Genomic DNA, 14,330 nt, shown 5'->3' with positions numbered 1-14,330 from the left:
ATGAATTATTGTGCCCCACCCCCCACCCCCATGAGTGGTGGGGGAATATAGATTTGGTCTTGTCCGTGCATCCGTGCGTCCGTCCGTGCGTGCGTCCGTCCGAAGTTCGTGACGCGCCTAGCTCAAAAAGTATTTGATATAAACTGATGAAACCTTGCATGAGTCTTTATCATGATATGAACTTGCGCACCTCCTATTTTTCGTCTGGCTCCGCCCCCTATTTTCAGAGTTATGGCCCCTGAAATATCCAAAATGCACATTTTTACCTTGTGACACGCTTACCTCAAAAAGTATTTGATATAGATTCATGAAACCATGCATGAGTCTTAATCATGATATGAACTTGCGCACCCACTATTTTTCACCTGGCTCCGCCCCCTATTTTCAGAGTTTTGGCCCCTGAAGTAGTCAAAAATGCACATTTTCACCTTGTGACATGCCTCGCTCAAAAAGTATTTGATACAGATTCATGAAACCTTGCATGAGTCTTAACCATGATATGAACTTGCGCACCTCCTATTTTTCATTTGGGTCCGCCCCCTATTTCAAGAGTTATGGACCCTGAAATAGTCAAAAATGTACATTTTCACCTTGTGACACACCTAGCTCAATAAGTATTTAATATAAATGGTTGAAAACTTGCATAAGTATTTATCATGATATAAACTTGCATACCTCTAATTTTTTGGCTGGCTCCACCCCCTATTTTTAAAGTTATGGCCCCTGAAATAGTAAAAAATGCACTTTTTCACCTAATTATGTACCTAGCTCAAAACGTTTTTGATGTAAATTCAGGAAACCTTGCTGGAGTCCTTATCGTGATGTGACCTTGCACACTTGGCATTCTTCTTGAGAATCCTAGCTCTTATTACAGAGTTATGGCCCTTGAAATAGCCAAAATAGTGGATTTTTTGTTTGTGATGCTCATAGCTCAAAAAGTATAGGGCCTAGAATAATGAATCCTTTTCATAAAATGTTTGTTGAGGCTATACCCCATTAAGACTGCAAACATTTGAATTATTGCCCCTTATTTATGACAAATGTACCAGTGGGGGACACACCCTGTGTCCTACAGACATTCTAGTTTTAAAAATTAGCATACACGTGTAGTTAAACGACGACCTGGAACAAATGATACGTATTATACCTTCCTGCGACGACTGACATACATTTTCACATCTACCAATCAGAATAGTTTTGTAATATAGACCGGAACTTCACCAGGGAAGTTCAACCAAGTTTTTTTCTGCAACGTTGAAAAAACTATAAACTACGCGTTGTTTCTCTAACTTAAAGATAAGAATATTGAAGAAACGTGACCTGTACACAATGGAAGATAAATTACCACTTGTTCAATATTCATAGTACACATTTACCAAACTGTGGATTTTAGGCATGAAATGCGCGATTGAAATGGGTCAGTATATTTTCCCGTTCATGAATATGGTTCTTATAGTATACCTAGGGATAGGGTGTAACATATAACATGTGCGGTTGCATTTTCTTTCTGTTCTGTTGCCCGGTGGTCTAGCACATGGCACATCGGTGTAATCACGTGATGTTTTACCGACATACGGTTGGCTTATCGCTTTAATGGAACGCCGTTATTGCAATATAGCTGGCATAGATAATTTACAGGCAACAATAATAAACAATAATATTAAAAAGAATCAGATTTGGATACTTTTTAAGATATTGTTTATAAACAGCAATAAACTGTTGTTTTTATTTTGAAAATTAAGTTCATTTTCGTAAGTGTCCATAATTGTCTGGAAAACAATTTTATTAATACATTAAAACGTAATGGTATAATAAAAAGAAACAAGCACGCTTTTCACCCATAGGTTACTTCTTATTAGGCTGAGTGGTCACACATACATCAATAACAATTTTTGGTCGCCGCAGGAAATCTTTCGACTTGTATGAACTCAAAAACAGTATTTTTCTTCTTATGAAGAAGACGCTTCTAAATGCAGAAACTATAAAACGGGTAGATTTAGCCAAAACATGAAATGATAAGAAAATGTGTTTGTTTTACTTGTAAGATCAAAACAATACCATATCTTACAATTTTAGTCATATTGTCTGTTGTTTACACGTGAAAGATATTTCAATTTTACTCTAAAACATATAAATATCCTATACACAATGCGGTCCATAATTCAATGTGACTAATTTGCTTAGCTAAAGTAAAACTTGAAAAAAAGATAAAGACTCGGAACTACTTTGTTTCTGTCTTGTAATGAAACACTTCTTAGATGGCCTCACAGTCGATAGTCAAAACTTTCAGGTATCACGCGCAAATAGATTTGAACGTTGATCAGCAAGCCGTTTATTACGTATATACTATAACCTATGACAGGGCATATGAACATGTGTTCGTGCTGTTTGGTAAATGAACAACATAGTGCAAGGTCTAAAAGATTTGTATGAATTTCCAAAGAAGAAATTTTGGATATTTTGGAAGAAGAGATATAAGACTAGCCATCAAGCACATCGCAGTTCAAAATTGACTGTAAAATACTTATTTTTGGTAAATTTAAAATAAACATATTGATTTTGGTATTTATTTCTCAATTAGGCCATTTTCATTCTATGAAAATAAAATTAGATGCAGAATTTAAGAAAACGTTTATTTTCATTCTTTCGAACAAATCCAATATACTTTTCGCGTTTTTTTACGATTTCATGGTTAACAGCGTTATTCGCGGTGCTGCTGAGAATTCGCGAAACGTGAGTGTCTGTGTTATTAATAGTAACTCATTTACGAGTTTCACGTCAGACCTTGGTATTGAAACACTAAATAGACGGACATATTGAATGTATTGTTTACTGGCAGTTCTAAGCCCTTTCTTATCGCCTTTGATGCTAAAGCGTCAATGACTGATACTGCCAATTGAATGAGTCAACAATATCTTTTTCATTGGCGTTATATTTCGTTATCCTTTAAAATGTAATACTAACAAGTACCGTGGCCTACAACTTTTTATCCATTTGCAAAGAAATGGATTTAAATGCTCAGACATTAAAGTCTTGTTTTAGCACAAACAGATATCTAAGATATAAGCCAAGAGCTTACTTACTGAAAAAAAAAAAACAACAACAAACTCCTAACACTTCCATAAAAAGTGAGATATAGCTCGATATTTTGCACGATATTTTAGCATGCAAGGGACAATAATGATTTCATCAGAACGTTCTATAGTAATATACACGTATATAACAAGTTCAGTCCGTAAGGACGTAATCAGTAGAGTATGCGTAAAAAGAGTTCAAATAGCAAATTAAACCCTTTCATACAAATATGATTTTTTGCAAGCCTGTCTTGTTGTTTTTTTGGAGTTTTTTTTTTTGCATTTTATATAACTTGAACAACAGGTTGGGGTATCATTATGACAGGAAGCCTGATATAGGATAAAACGCACTTGTCTTTATTTCGAGTTGTTTTAGTACCCACGCGGTAGAGTCAATCAATTGGTCAATTTGTAATATATTTTCGCGATCTTAGATAATTTTTAGAGTGAATTATGTCACAGTTTCTACATACCGTTTCTGTCCGCATTGGAATATAGTGAGTGATATAGAATTCATTCTCATGAACTAATTTCATGACAGATCTCTAAATATCATTTCTATACTTACAAAGATTATAATGATATTAATTGCATTATTACAAATGTAAAAGAAAAATGATATTTTGTATTTGCAGACATAAAGTCCTAGAAATTCTCCATAAAACAGAAGATGACTTCAAAAAGCTGCTGAGTATGGAACTTAAGTTCGAAGTAAGTCGAAAAAATATTGGAAATTGAACGTAAGTTAGAAGTAAATCGAGATATGTTGAATACTCAAAGATATATTATGACCATCTTTCGCGAACGAAAATGTTATATTTTTAGATATTTACTTCAAATGTTGAAAATCCTTTAGATTATTAATGAATTTCTTATGTACAGCCACTTTATTATTATGAATAACCTAAAGAATAGTACTGTAACTACTGATACATATGTGCCGTGCCATGAGAAAACCAACATTTTGGGTTTGCGACCAGCATGGATCCAGACCAGCCTGCGCATCCGCGCAGTCTGGTCAGGATCCATGCTGTTCGCTAACAGTTTCAAAAATAAAAAAGTTGAAATTGTGCATATTAAATCTGGGTCAGTTCACTTTTGTAGACTTTTTGTATTTTATTAGTCGAAAATTGTTTTAAGCGGCACTTCATAGTTGTGCTGATACAGCGCAGATGTTAAGAAAAGAGAAAAAAAGCAACTAAACCTTTATGAAAACTATAGAGATTTTTTTATCAATCCTATATTTATAATTGTAATAGTTTAGATTTTCTTTCATATAACCACTACTTTATTTTACCAGACGCATGTAAGCTTTCAACTCTGGGTATTTCCACTTTTGGAAGACGGATAGCTCAGTGGTTCGCACACTGGCTTTCCAGTCCTGAGGTCGGGGGTTCGATCCCCGGCAGCTACTCGGGAATTTTTAGAAACGCTTTTCAGAGTTTCCCACCCAACTAGAGGTGTACTGGTCAGGAACCCAGGCAATCCTTGCGTGTATCAGTGCTATACACTGGGCACGTTAAAGAACCAGGCTGTCTATTCGAAACGAGCTAGGCTAAGTTAGCCGGACAAGCCTGTATCTGATTTCTGATCTCTCTGTCGTGGGGGCTTTGTCTCACTCTGTCCCTCTGGTCAGATCGTTCTGTGTCTGTACTAGTAGAGGATGAATTATGCGCCCTGCATATGTGGCTGCATTTGAACTATGTAAAGCGCCTTTGAACGTGAAATTGATCATGAAAAGGGCGCTATATAAATCTGGTATAATAATAATAATAATAAGTGGTGTTTCGATATGCTAAAACAACACAGCAATCCCGTATTAAGTTTAGTCAATATGTTTACGTTTGCAATGAAATGGAATATCAATATTTTTCCACCAACGTGATGATATGATAGATTGCTGCATTTTGTTAGTTTATGTAAACTATGAAGTGTTTCTTTAAGATCTGAGTGGTCGTGTAAGAAGGTTAAGGAATTACTTCATTTCAGCTTGACATCTGGAAAATGCCAAAGCATGTGAATGACTCTATGTATGTAAGAGTTGGTCCACAGCACCTTGAAGGCTTTGTAAATGAACTTGGAAGTCTTAACACTGTCGTTTCTACACTGGTTGAAGACGTACAACAGTAAGGTTACTTCACAAACAATAAATGAAGGACTTTTTCTTTAAATACGTTTTCTACTTACAGTGTAAAAATTATATACTATTAGTTAAATTTTTAACATGCCCAATCAGTTATTCTAATATGCTTGCCTCTGTTAAAACACTTTTACGCTAGAATGACGTCACGTTAACGTGCGGTGATGTCAAAGCTTTGGTTACGACAAAGAAAGAGCGCTTCTATATTTTATCTACTGTTTTAGATTAAGGGCATATTAGAATCGAAATAATTTATAGCAAAACCGTGTTTTAACACTATTCATACACTCGGGCGGTAATACGTCGTACAAATAATTTCTCTCGGGCTGTGCCCTCGTGATATTATTACGACCGACGTATAACCGCCCATCGTGCATAAATAGTGATAAAACACTCTTTTGTTATAAATTATTTCTTAATTAAATTTCTTTTCAAGTTTACATTACGACATTGTGTTTATTAGATTAATCGAATCAAAATGACTCCGTGATTATCAATTTAATCTACTCAAGTTTATATTATGCATGGTGTTTATCAGATTAATCAACTCAAGATTACATTATATATTGTGTTTATCAGATTAATCGAATCAAATTGACACTGTGATTATCAGTATAATCTACTCAAGTTTATATTAATATACATGGTTTATCAGATTAATCGAGTCAAGATTACATTATATATTGCTTTTATCAGATTGATCGACACTCACTCAAGTCCACGTATTCATCAGAGCCACTCAAATCGCCGAGCTGTAAACGCACGAAGCAGTGGAATGGACCTCAACAGTTACCATATACACGAATCCGTAGGTTTCAACTTCTAAATATTACGTCACCATTTCAAATAAATCTCTAGTTACCTGTTGTTTTTTTATGGATGGAACAATTTGAGTACATGCATTTCAGCCTTTTATATTATTAACGTGATGCGCATGGAATTTACCAAGAATAAAGTTGTTCTTTACAAAAGACGGAGTTATTAGCTTGCAATTTCTCATGCTAAAAACATAATCTGACGCTTTTTAAAGCGCTTCTAGTTTTATTAGTCAGTTTACTTCATACATATACCCTTTATATCCACTTACTTAGACATTCCAATTATTGATTTACTCGTGAATAAGATGAATTAGGTGAATAGATACAAAAAAGAAGTAAATAATAAATAAATAGATATACAAAGAATGTAAACTTTCTAGACTGAATTATTTCAGATTTCAAACTGTCATACATTTTGTTTCTATTCAGATAAATAATTACTTAGCATTCCTTACTACCCAAGTTCTCCCTAATGACGTCGTTGCAACAGTCGAAAGTCTGGGCACCTCCGTTGAAGGACGTAATGTCCAGATGATAAAGGTAAGGTCTTCAACAGTCAAATATTTCATTAAGGTTCCAAAGTAGACTTAATTTTGACATTGTCAAATATATCTAGAAATGTAGTTGCCGTGTGTTGCACCTATGTCTTAGAATATCTGCGGAAGAATTCATAGAAGCATTTAGGATATGTTTGATTTTCTTCTAGATTTCTGATAAACAGATATGAAGGCTATTTGTTTGTTTCAGTGTATTATCGAATATCTTTCTCAATGTGAACACCAGGATTTTCATAGACAGGAATGAAAATCTAAGGTCTGGTGTTGACAAGTGAACGCTATTTTGGTCTTTAATACTTATAACATAAGCATGTTTTCCTTTTTACCAGCGAAAAATACATTTGATTGTTTAATTTTCCGCTGAAAACATGTAATTATACCCACCAAACATGTTTGGGGGCTATATAGGAGTCAGTTTCGTTGCGTCGCGTCGCGTCCTGTCCCGTCGCGTCCCGAAATCTCTATCTCAGTTATTACTAAATGGATTTGATTCAAACTTAAAATAGATGTTCCACCTTATCACCCACATCATGTGACAAGGTGCATAACTCTGACACCAATTTGTCATGAATTATTTCCTTTTTTACTTAGAATTTAAGGTTAATTTTGATGCATTTTCACTATATCTCAGTTATTACGAAATGCATTTGCTTCGAACTTGATGTAGTTGTTCCACATCATCACTCACATCATATGACACAATGTGCATAACTCCTACACCAATATTTCCTGAATTATGCCCCTTTTTGCTTAGAATTATACTTATATAGTGTTTTGGTAAATTTTATCTGTACATCTCTTATTATTTGATATTTTTTAACACAGACTCAAGCTATTGTGCAATATTCATCCACCATTGGAGTCATTAAACACTCCAGTGACAGTTCTTGACAGATATAAATGTTTTTGGTACACAGGTGTAACATTATAAATACAGGTAAAGTTCGACTTTGGCTACAAACCACCAATTTTATATATAGTTATGGCCCCTTTCCAGCTTAAAATTTGTCAAACTCATGGTTGCCGGACAATAACTCACGAAAGACTTGACAGATTTAGATAAATTTTGGAACACAGGTGTAACATCATAAAATACTGGTCAAGTTCGATTGCACCATCTTGTTATGCCTTTCTTATGGTTGCCATTCTTCTGTGGCAAAGACCGTATTGTGGGGGTATCCGTCACTCCTGTGACAGTTCTAATTATAGCTGTATGTTGCTAACGATGTTTTAATTGTAAATGTTAACAGATAAGCTCGCCGTATGGAGCGCCCAAGCGTGGCATCTTTATTGATGGAGGAATTCACGCCAGAGAATGGATAGCTCCTGCAACAGTTGTATATGTGATTGAACATGTAAGAAATAAATCATAAATCCTTTCATAATACTTATACCATAAACATAATAAGGTATAAGAATTCATACTTACCTACATCGTATATACTAATATTTCGCTGTTTAAATTAACTACACATATGAACCTTTCTGTTCAGGTAAAGAACACGCTCTGTTAGTAAATTGTATTGCAGATCTACAAACCAGGCAGGTATACATATAATGTATGTACATAACAAATACAGAAAATATACATGGTATTGTGATTGTTTTTTATTTAGATGTATGCCGCCATATCCCTTTATCCGATGTATATGTCCTCTGTAAAATAGTATAATTTATTTCATATCTATATATTTTTAACCAATTGGAAGCTTTTCTTTCTATCACAAGACAATACAATAGAAACCAGTATTGTACTGTGTGTCACATTTTCTTAAGAATATATAGTAACATCCCAAAACTACAGTCCACAAACTCCATATTTTTTCATACTGGACTCCAGTCACAAAAATCCATATCTTTTTCATATTGGACGGGACAGCTCTTCCGATTCCTTATAAGGAGACATTTGGAATTACTTCCCTTGTATATAGCGACATCAGTAAATTTTTTGATTTATATATAATAAAATATATTATTTTTGTACACTCGATCAACCATTTGAAATTTCCATTAATCATCCTGCGTGTGCTTCGATTTTAAATAATTCCGTTGTTCAAAAAAAATCTCTATCTGGTAACAGGAAAGTGTTTTTCTATAGTCAGGCTGTTGTAAGAGAAGGAATTTTCACCATTTCACTTCACATATAGCATACAATTCAGCGTTCAACGTAAACCGAAAAAGATTATACTCTTAACCAAATCTTTAGTTCATTTTTACGCACGAATGATTCAAAACATTACCGATACGTAAATACATCAGAAATTATGTTGTTATCAAAGTGTTTAATATATTCCAAATATATTTTGGGAGAACCACCAAAACTGCGTTTTAGATAGCGTTTCAGTATTTTATTTATTCTACATGAATGTGAATTTTCCGTAGTCTTTTGTCAATTAAAACACTGGATAAAATGTCAAAATTACAGACATCAATATTCTTTTAGATTTTCAATATAAAAATCAAATTTTGGGAAGCATTCATCATCCTTGTCCAACTTACATCAGCTGCTAATGCCGTATACACCATGCACAGTTTAAAGTAAATACTTTAGTTTTCCACCGACATGAACAAATAACTTCCAAGTTCCTTCCGTCTATGGAAGTTTTTCAACTGAGGTGTCTTTAACTTTAGCCAGGTGCATATATATGATACCATTACCATTATGGTTGAACTTGAGTGTTTGTTAAAACATTGTGTAATATAGAATGTTTTTTAAGAGTTTAGAAAAAATTAGTTACTTTACAGCATACACCATGGTCATATATTATGTTCTCATCTTCAGATCTAATGATTTTCATAAAAATGTTTACATTGTATTAAAAAGCATCACTCATCTACTTTTGAAAGTTGGTAAATGAGAAAGTTGTGATGTTTTAGTCTGACTTTTTACCTCCAAGACTGACAGGCCAGTATATTGTTGTATGTTTTTAAATATTTTTAGCTTGCCTACAATCCAAAGAACGATTCAAATATTTATTCACTCCTTAGCCATTTTGATGTGTACCTCGTTCCTGTGGTCAACCCTGATGGATATGAATATACTAAAGATGTAAGTCGTTTTTCAGAACTATTTAATGTCTCCTGACCGATTATTGTTATTAACCAGGTCTTTAAGACGAAGACCAGTACACATAAATCCAAAATTGTCAAATGAATCAGAATTATTTCAGTCCTCTATCTAAATCTGGGTATTTTTGTTTACTTTGCAAAACAGCATAGATTTTTTTACAAGTTAGATAAAGATAACTGTATTTCTTTACATTTTATTAAAAGGTTATTTGGCGTTGAAGTAATGTGTTTTAGCAGTATTGGATTAATAGTCATTTTGTATGTATTTTAGAAATGAGGCGTTTTGTAAAGTATTTCATACACACGTTGTCTTATAAAGTATTTCAGATACGATTAGTTTTTGTACAGCTGTTTAGATGCACACCGTTTTCTATAGTATTTGAGATGCGTGGCGTTTTGTAGAACATTTCATATACGCGTTTTTAGTACAGTTTTTCAGATACGCATCATTTAAAGTATTTCAGATACGCGTATTTCAGATACGCGAACAGTGTTTCAGACTCAGCATTAAATGTAACCGCAAAGTCTGTTACCCTGCAGGTCTGTATTATCAGGTTTGATTAAGGATATGTCCCCGCCACTTATGTGTTTTGCACATCTTCAGGTCCGTCTCTGGAGGAAAAATAGAAATACAAATAGCGGGAGCAGCTGCGTTGGCGTGGATCTTAACAGAAACTTCCCTTTTCAGTGGAACCCCGGTAAATATGTCACTTCTATTGATACAAGATTAGCTCTAGACTGTAATACACGTTTTGAAATATGCGGATCTCTTTAATCAATGGCAAATACCTCAAAACAAGTACACAAACCTGTACATTTAATTTCATCATATTACAGACCATATATTTAATTACGACTGTGAGAATTTTGATCAAAATCAACATTAAAAAAATGTCATCAAAATTGTAATTTTCAGTAGATTGCCATTATGAAAACTTGCACGAGGTTCAATTCAGAGCAACAAAAAGTTAAACACACGCCCTATCCCATTTTGATCAAATTTTTAGCTAAATTCTGCAGTGTAGATCGGTGTAAAATGACAGAGCTGGGCATTTACGCAAATAACAATGTTAATTATCGCAATAAATTTTCTAGGAAAATTTCAACTATTGAGATAGTCTGCTATATCAAGATAGTTTTATAAAGTATCGCGATAGCTGCCTAGCTTTCTTGTGGTGGCAGAAATATTTTGCAAAGAAAATTATATACTTCTTGCAAATGGTTGTTACAGGAGAGCGGCTAGTGTTGTTTACTACGTGACATCAAGTTGTAATAATAAAAACCTCCACCAATCTTTAATTGTTGGCTGATATATAGGACTCACCTTGTCCGCTGCGTCTCGTTCCGTTCCGTCTGTCCTGTCCCGTCCAATCTTAGGAACCAATATCCTAATGATACTTACAATATATTTGTAGATCATAAGACAAGGTTTACATGCCAGATCCCATGAATCTCAGTTTTATTTTGACAAATTATCTACCCTTTGCACATTTCTTACAATAGTTCTTAAAGCATCTCATGTATTCAATTGTCGTTTCACACAAGCATTTGAATAATATTCCAATATTTTGCCTTTTATTTTGACAAAGATAGTCTCCTTTTTGACATAGAAAATGTGACAAAGTTGGTGTATTAAGTAATACACAAAGTGCCATATTTTGCCTTTTATTTTGACAAAGATAGTCTCCTTTTTAATCCCCCGCCGTGGCGGAGGGATTATAGGAATGGTCTGCGTCCGTCCGTGCCCGCGAAATGATGGTTAAGTGACTTCATAACGGTACTTTCTCTTTGATGTCATTCATTCCGTTCTGTTTATGTGACCTTTTTCTTTTTATGTGACTGATAGAACAATAGAGAGAACAATGGGGGTGTCACATAAATACCGTTTCGTTGGAACTTCCGTCCGTCCTTCCGTCCTTCCGTCCGTAACAAAATCGTGTCCGGTCCATATCTCCTAAACCCCTTGAAGGATTTTCATGAAACTTGGGTCAAATGATCACCTCATCAAGACGATGTGCAGAACCCATGAGTCAGCCTTGTCGGTTCAAGGTCAAGGCCACAACTCAAGGTCAAAGGTTTGAGCCTGCCATTTTGTGTCCGCTCTATATCTCATAAACCCCTTGAAGGAATTTTATAAAACTTGGGTCAAATGATCACTTCATCAAGACGATGTGCAGAACCCATGAGTCAGCCATGCCGGCTCAAGGTCAAGGTCACAACTTAGGGTCAAAGGTTTTGAGCCTTCCATTTTGTGTCCGCTCTATATCTGCTAAACTCCTTGAAGGATTTTCATGAAACTTGGGTTAAATGATCACCTCATCAAGACGATGTGCAGAACTCATGGGTCAGCCTTGTCGGCTCAAGGTCAAGGTCACAACTCAAGGTCAAAGGTTTGAGCCTTCCATTTTGTGTCCGCTCTTTATCTCCTAAACCTCTTGAAGGAATTTTATCAAACTTGGGTCAAACGATCACCTCATCAAGACGATGTGCAGAACCCATAAATCAGTCATGCCGGCTCAAGGTCGAGGTCACAACTTAGGGTCAAAGGTTTGAGCCTTCCATTTTGTGTCCGCTCTATATCTCCTAAACTCCTTGAAGGATTTTCATCAAACCTGGGTCAAATGATCACCTGATCAAGGCGATGTGCAGAACTTATGAGTCAGCCATGTCGGCTCAAGGTCAAGGTCACAACTGAAGGTCAAAGGTTTGAGCCTTCCATTTCGTGTCCGCTCTATATCTCCTAAACCCCTTGAAGGAATTTTATAAAACTTGGGTAAAATGATTACCTCATCAAAACGATATGCAGAAATTATGAGTCAACCATGCCAGCTCAAGGTCAAGGTCACAACTAAGGGTCGAAGGTTTGAGCCTTCCATTTTGTGTCCACTCTGTATCTCCTAAACCCCTTGAAGGATTTTCATCAAACTTGGGTCAAATGATCACCTCATCAAGAACTCATGAGTCAGCCATGTCAACTCAAGGTCAAGGTCACAACTGAAGGTCAAAGGTTTCAGCTCTGCATCTCCTAATCCCCTTGAAGGATTTTCATGAAACTTGGGTCAAATGATCACCTCATCAAGACGTTGTGCAGAATTCATGAGTCAGTCATGTCAGTTTAAGGTCAAGGTCACAGCTAAAATCAAAGGTTTACCCTTTCACTATCCATAGTAGTGGCGGGGGATTTAGCTGTCTTTCAGACTGCCTTGTTAACATAGAAAATGTGACAAAATTGATGTTTTCCTTGAACATGGAGTTATGGCATTGGAACTTCAAAACAGGAATCACAATTTAAGTTCACATGTTAGATCCCATAACTTTGACAATCTATTTTTACACTTTGTAAAACGTCCAGTTTTTAGTGGCAGTACACACTTATACTGTGGTCAGCCATACATACAAACAGCGTGTCCTAATTTTAACATAATGCATAGTTCTGTTGATACACAAATTTACTAAATATATGATTACATAAACTAAATGTAATATTAATTTTGTCCAATAGAAAATTCTGTCAAGTATACTTTTAAATAGCTCTAAACTAATGAAGGTATTTCATTGCAGCTTTAGAAAAACTGTTGTCGCATGAGGAAGTTGACATAAAATGTTCCACAGTTCTTACTGCTTTATGCCAAATTGACTCCCCTTTTAACTGTCTTTAATTTGTTCCCATTTTTATATTTAAGAGAATGACATTAAAATCACTGAAGGTTAATTAATGTTACATTTTTATGACACAATGTGTGTAAGAGGAAATGAAAGGTAAAAACACCATAAGTCTGCCCTGAGTAATAACATAATAACATAGAGATAGATCCCTGTTAGACACATGTGTTTTGTTTGTTTTTAGCTCACCTGTTACATAGTGACAAGGTGAGCTTTTAAGATCACCCTTCGTCCGTCGTCCGTCGTCAGTCCGTCCGTGCGTCCGTCCGTCAACAATTTCTTGTCTGCACGATAGTGGTTTCATTTATGATTTTATTTTAACCAAACTTGCACACAACTTGTATCACCATAAGATCTTGGTTCCTTTCTCGAACTGGCCAGATCCCGTTATGAGTTCCAGAGTTGTGACCCCTGAAAGGGCCAAAATTAGCTATTTTGACTTTTCTGCACAATAGCAGCTTCATTTATGATTTGATTTTTACCAAACTTTCACACAACTTGCATCACCATAAGATCTTGGTTCCTTTCTTGAACTGGCCAGATTCCTTTATGGATTCCAGAGTTATGGCCCCTGATAGTGTCAGAATTAGCTATTTTGACCTTGTCTTCACAATAGCAGCTTAATTTATGATTTGAATTTAATCAAACTTGCACAAAATTTGTGTCACCATATGATCTTGGTTCCTTTCTTGAACCGGCCAGATCCCGTAATGGGTTCCAGAGTTATGACCCCTGAAAGGGCCAAAATTAGCTATTTTGAACTTGTCTGCACAATAGCAGCTTCATTGTACCCCCTGTCAACAAAGTTGTAAGGGGGGTATACTGGTTTCAGGTTGTCTGTCTGTCTGTCCGTCTGGTCGTCTGTCCGTCTGTCCGTAGACGCAATCTTGTGCGCACCATCTCTCCTTATCCCCTTGACAGAATTTAATGAAACTTCACACAAGTGATCAGTACCAACAGTAGTTGTGCATGGGGCATGTTAGGTTCTTTTAGAAAAAAAATTTGCAGA

At 35.4% G+C, this 14,330-nt stretch overlaps 1 protein-coding gene across 1 annotated transcript in view; it reads left to right on the top strand.

Moving 5' to 3' along the window:
* LOC123549067 (carboxypeptidase B-like) overlaps positions 1-14,330 on the top strand; it is a 37,890-nt gene that overhangs the window by 4,228 nt on the left and 19,332 nt on the right. Inside the window, exons 3-9 of the mRNA XM_053545708.1 lie at positions 3,710-3,785; positions 5,064-5,200; positions 5,911-6,022; positions 6,462-6,572; positions 7,840-7,944; positions 9,531-9,638; positions 10,263-10,356. Of these exons, the coding sequence (XP_053401683.1) occupies positions 3,710-3,785; positions 5,064-5,200; positions 5,911-6,022; positions 6,462-6,572; positions 7,840-7,944; positions 9,531-9,638; positions 10,263-10,356 (743 nt within the window). The remainder of the gene's footprint in view (positions 1-3,709; positions 3,786-5,063; positions 5,201-5,910; positions 6,023-6,461; positions 6,573-7,839; positions 7,945-9,530; positions 9,639-10,262; positions 10,357-14,330) is intronic.

The sequence above is a fragment of the Mercenaria mercenaria genome, chromosome 6, assembly GCF_021730395.1.
Source record: "Mercenaria mercenaria strain notata chromosome 6, MADL_Memer_1, whole genome shotgun sequence".
In the NCBI taxonomy this organism is placed as follows: domain Eukaryota; kingdom Metazoa; phylum Mollusca; class Bivalvia; order Venerida; family Veneridae; genus Mercenaria; species Mercenaria mercenaria.
Note: the sequence above shows the minus strand (reverse complement) of the source record. Positions and strands in the feature narration are given on the sequence as shown.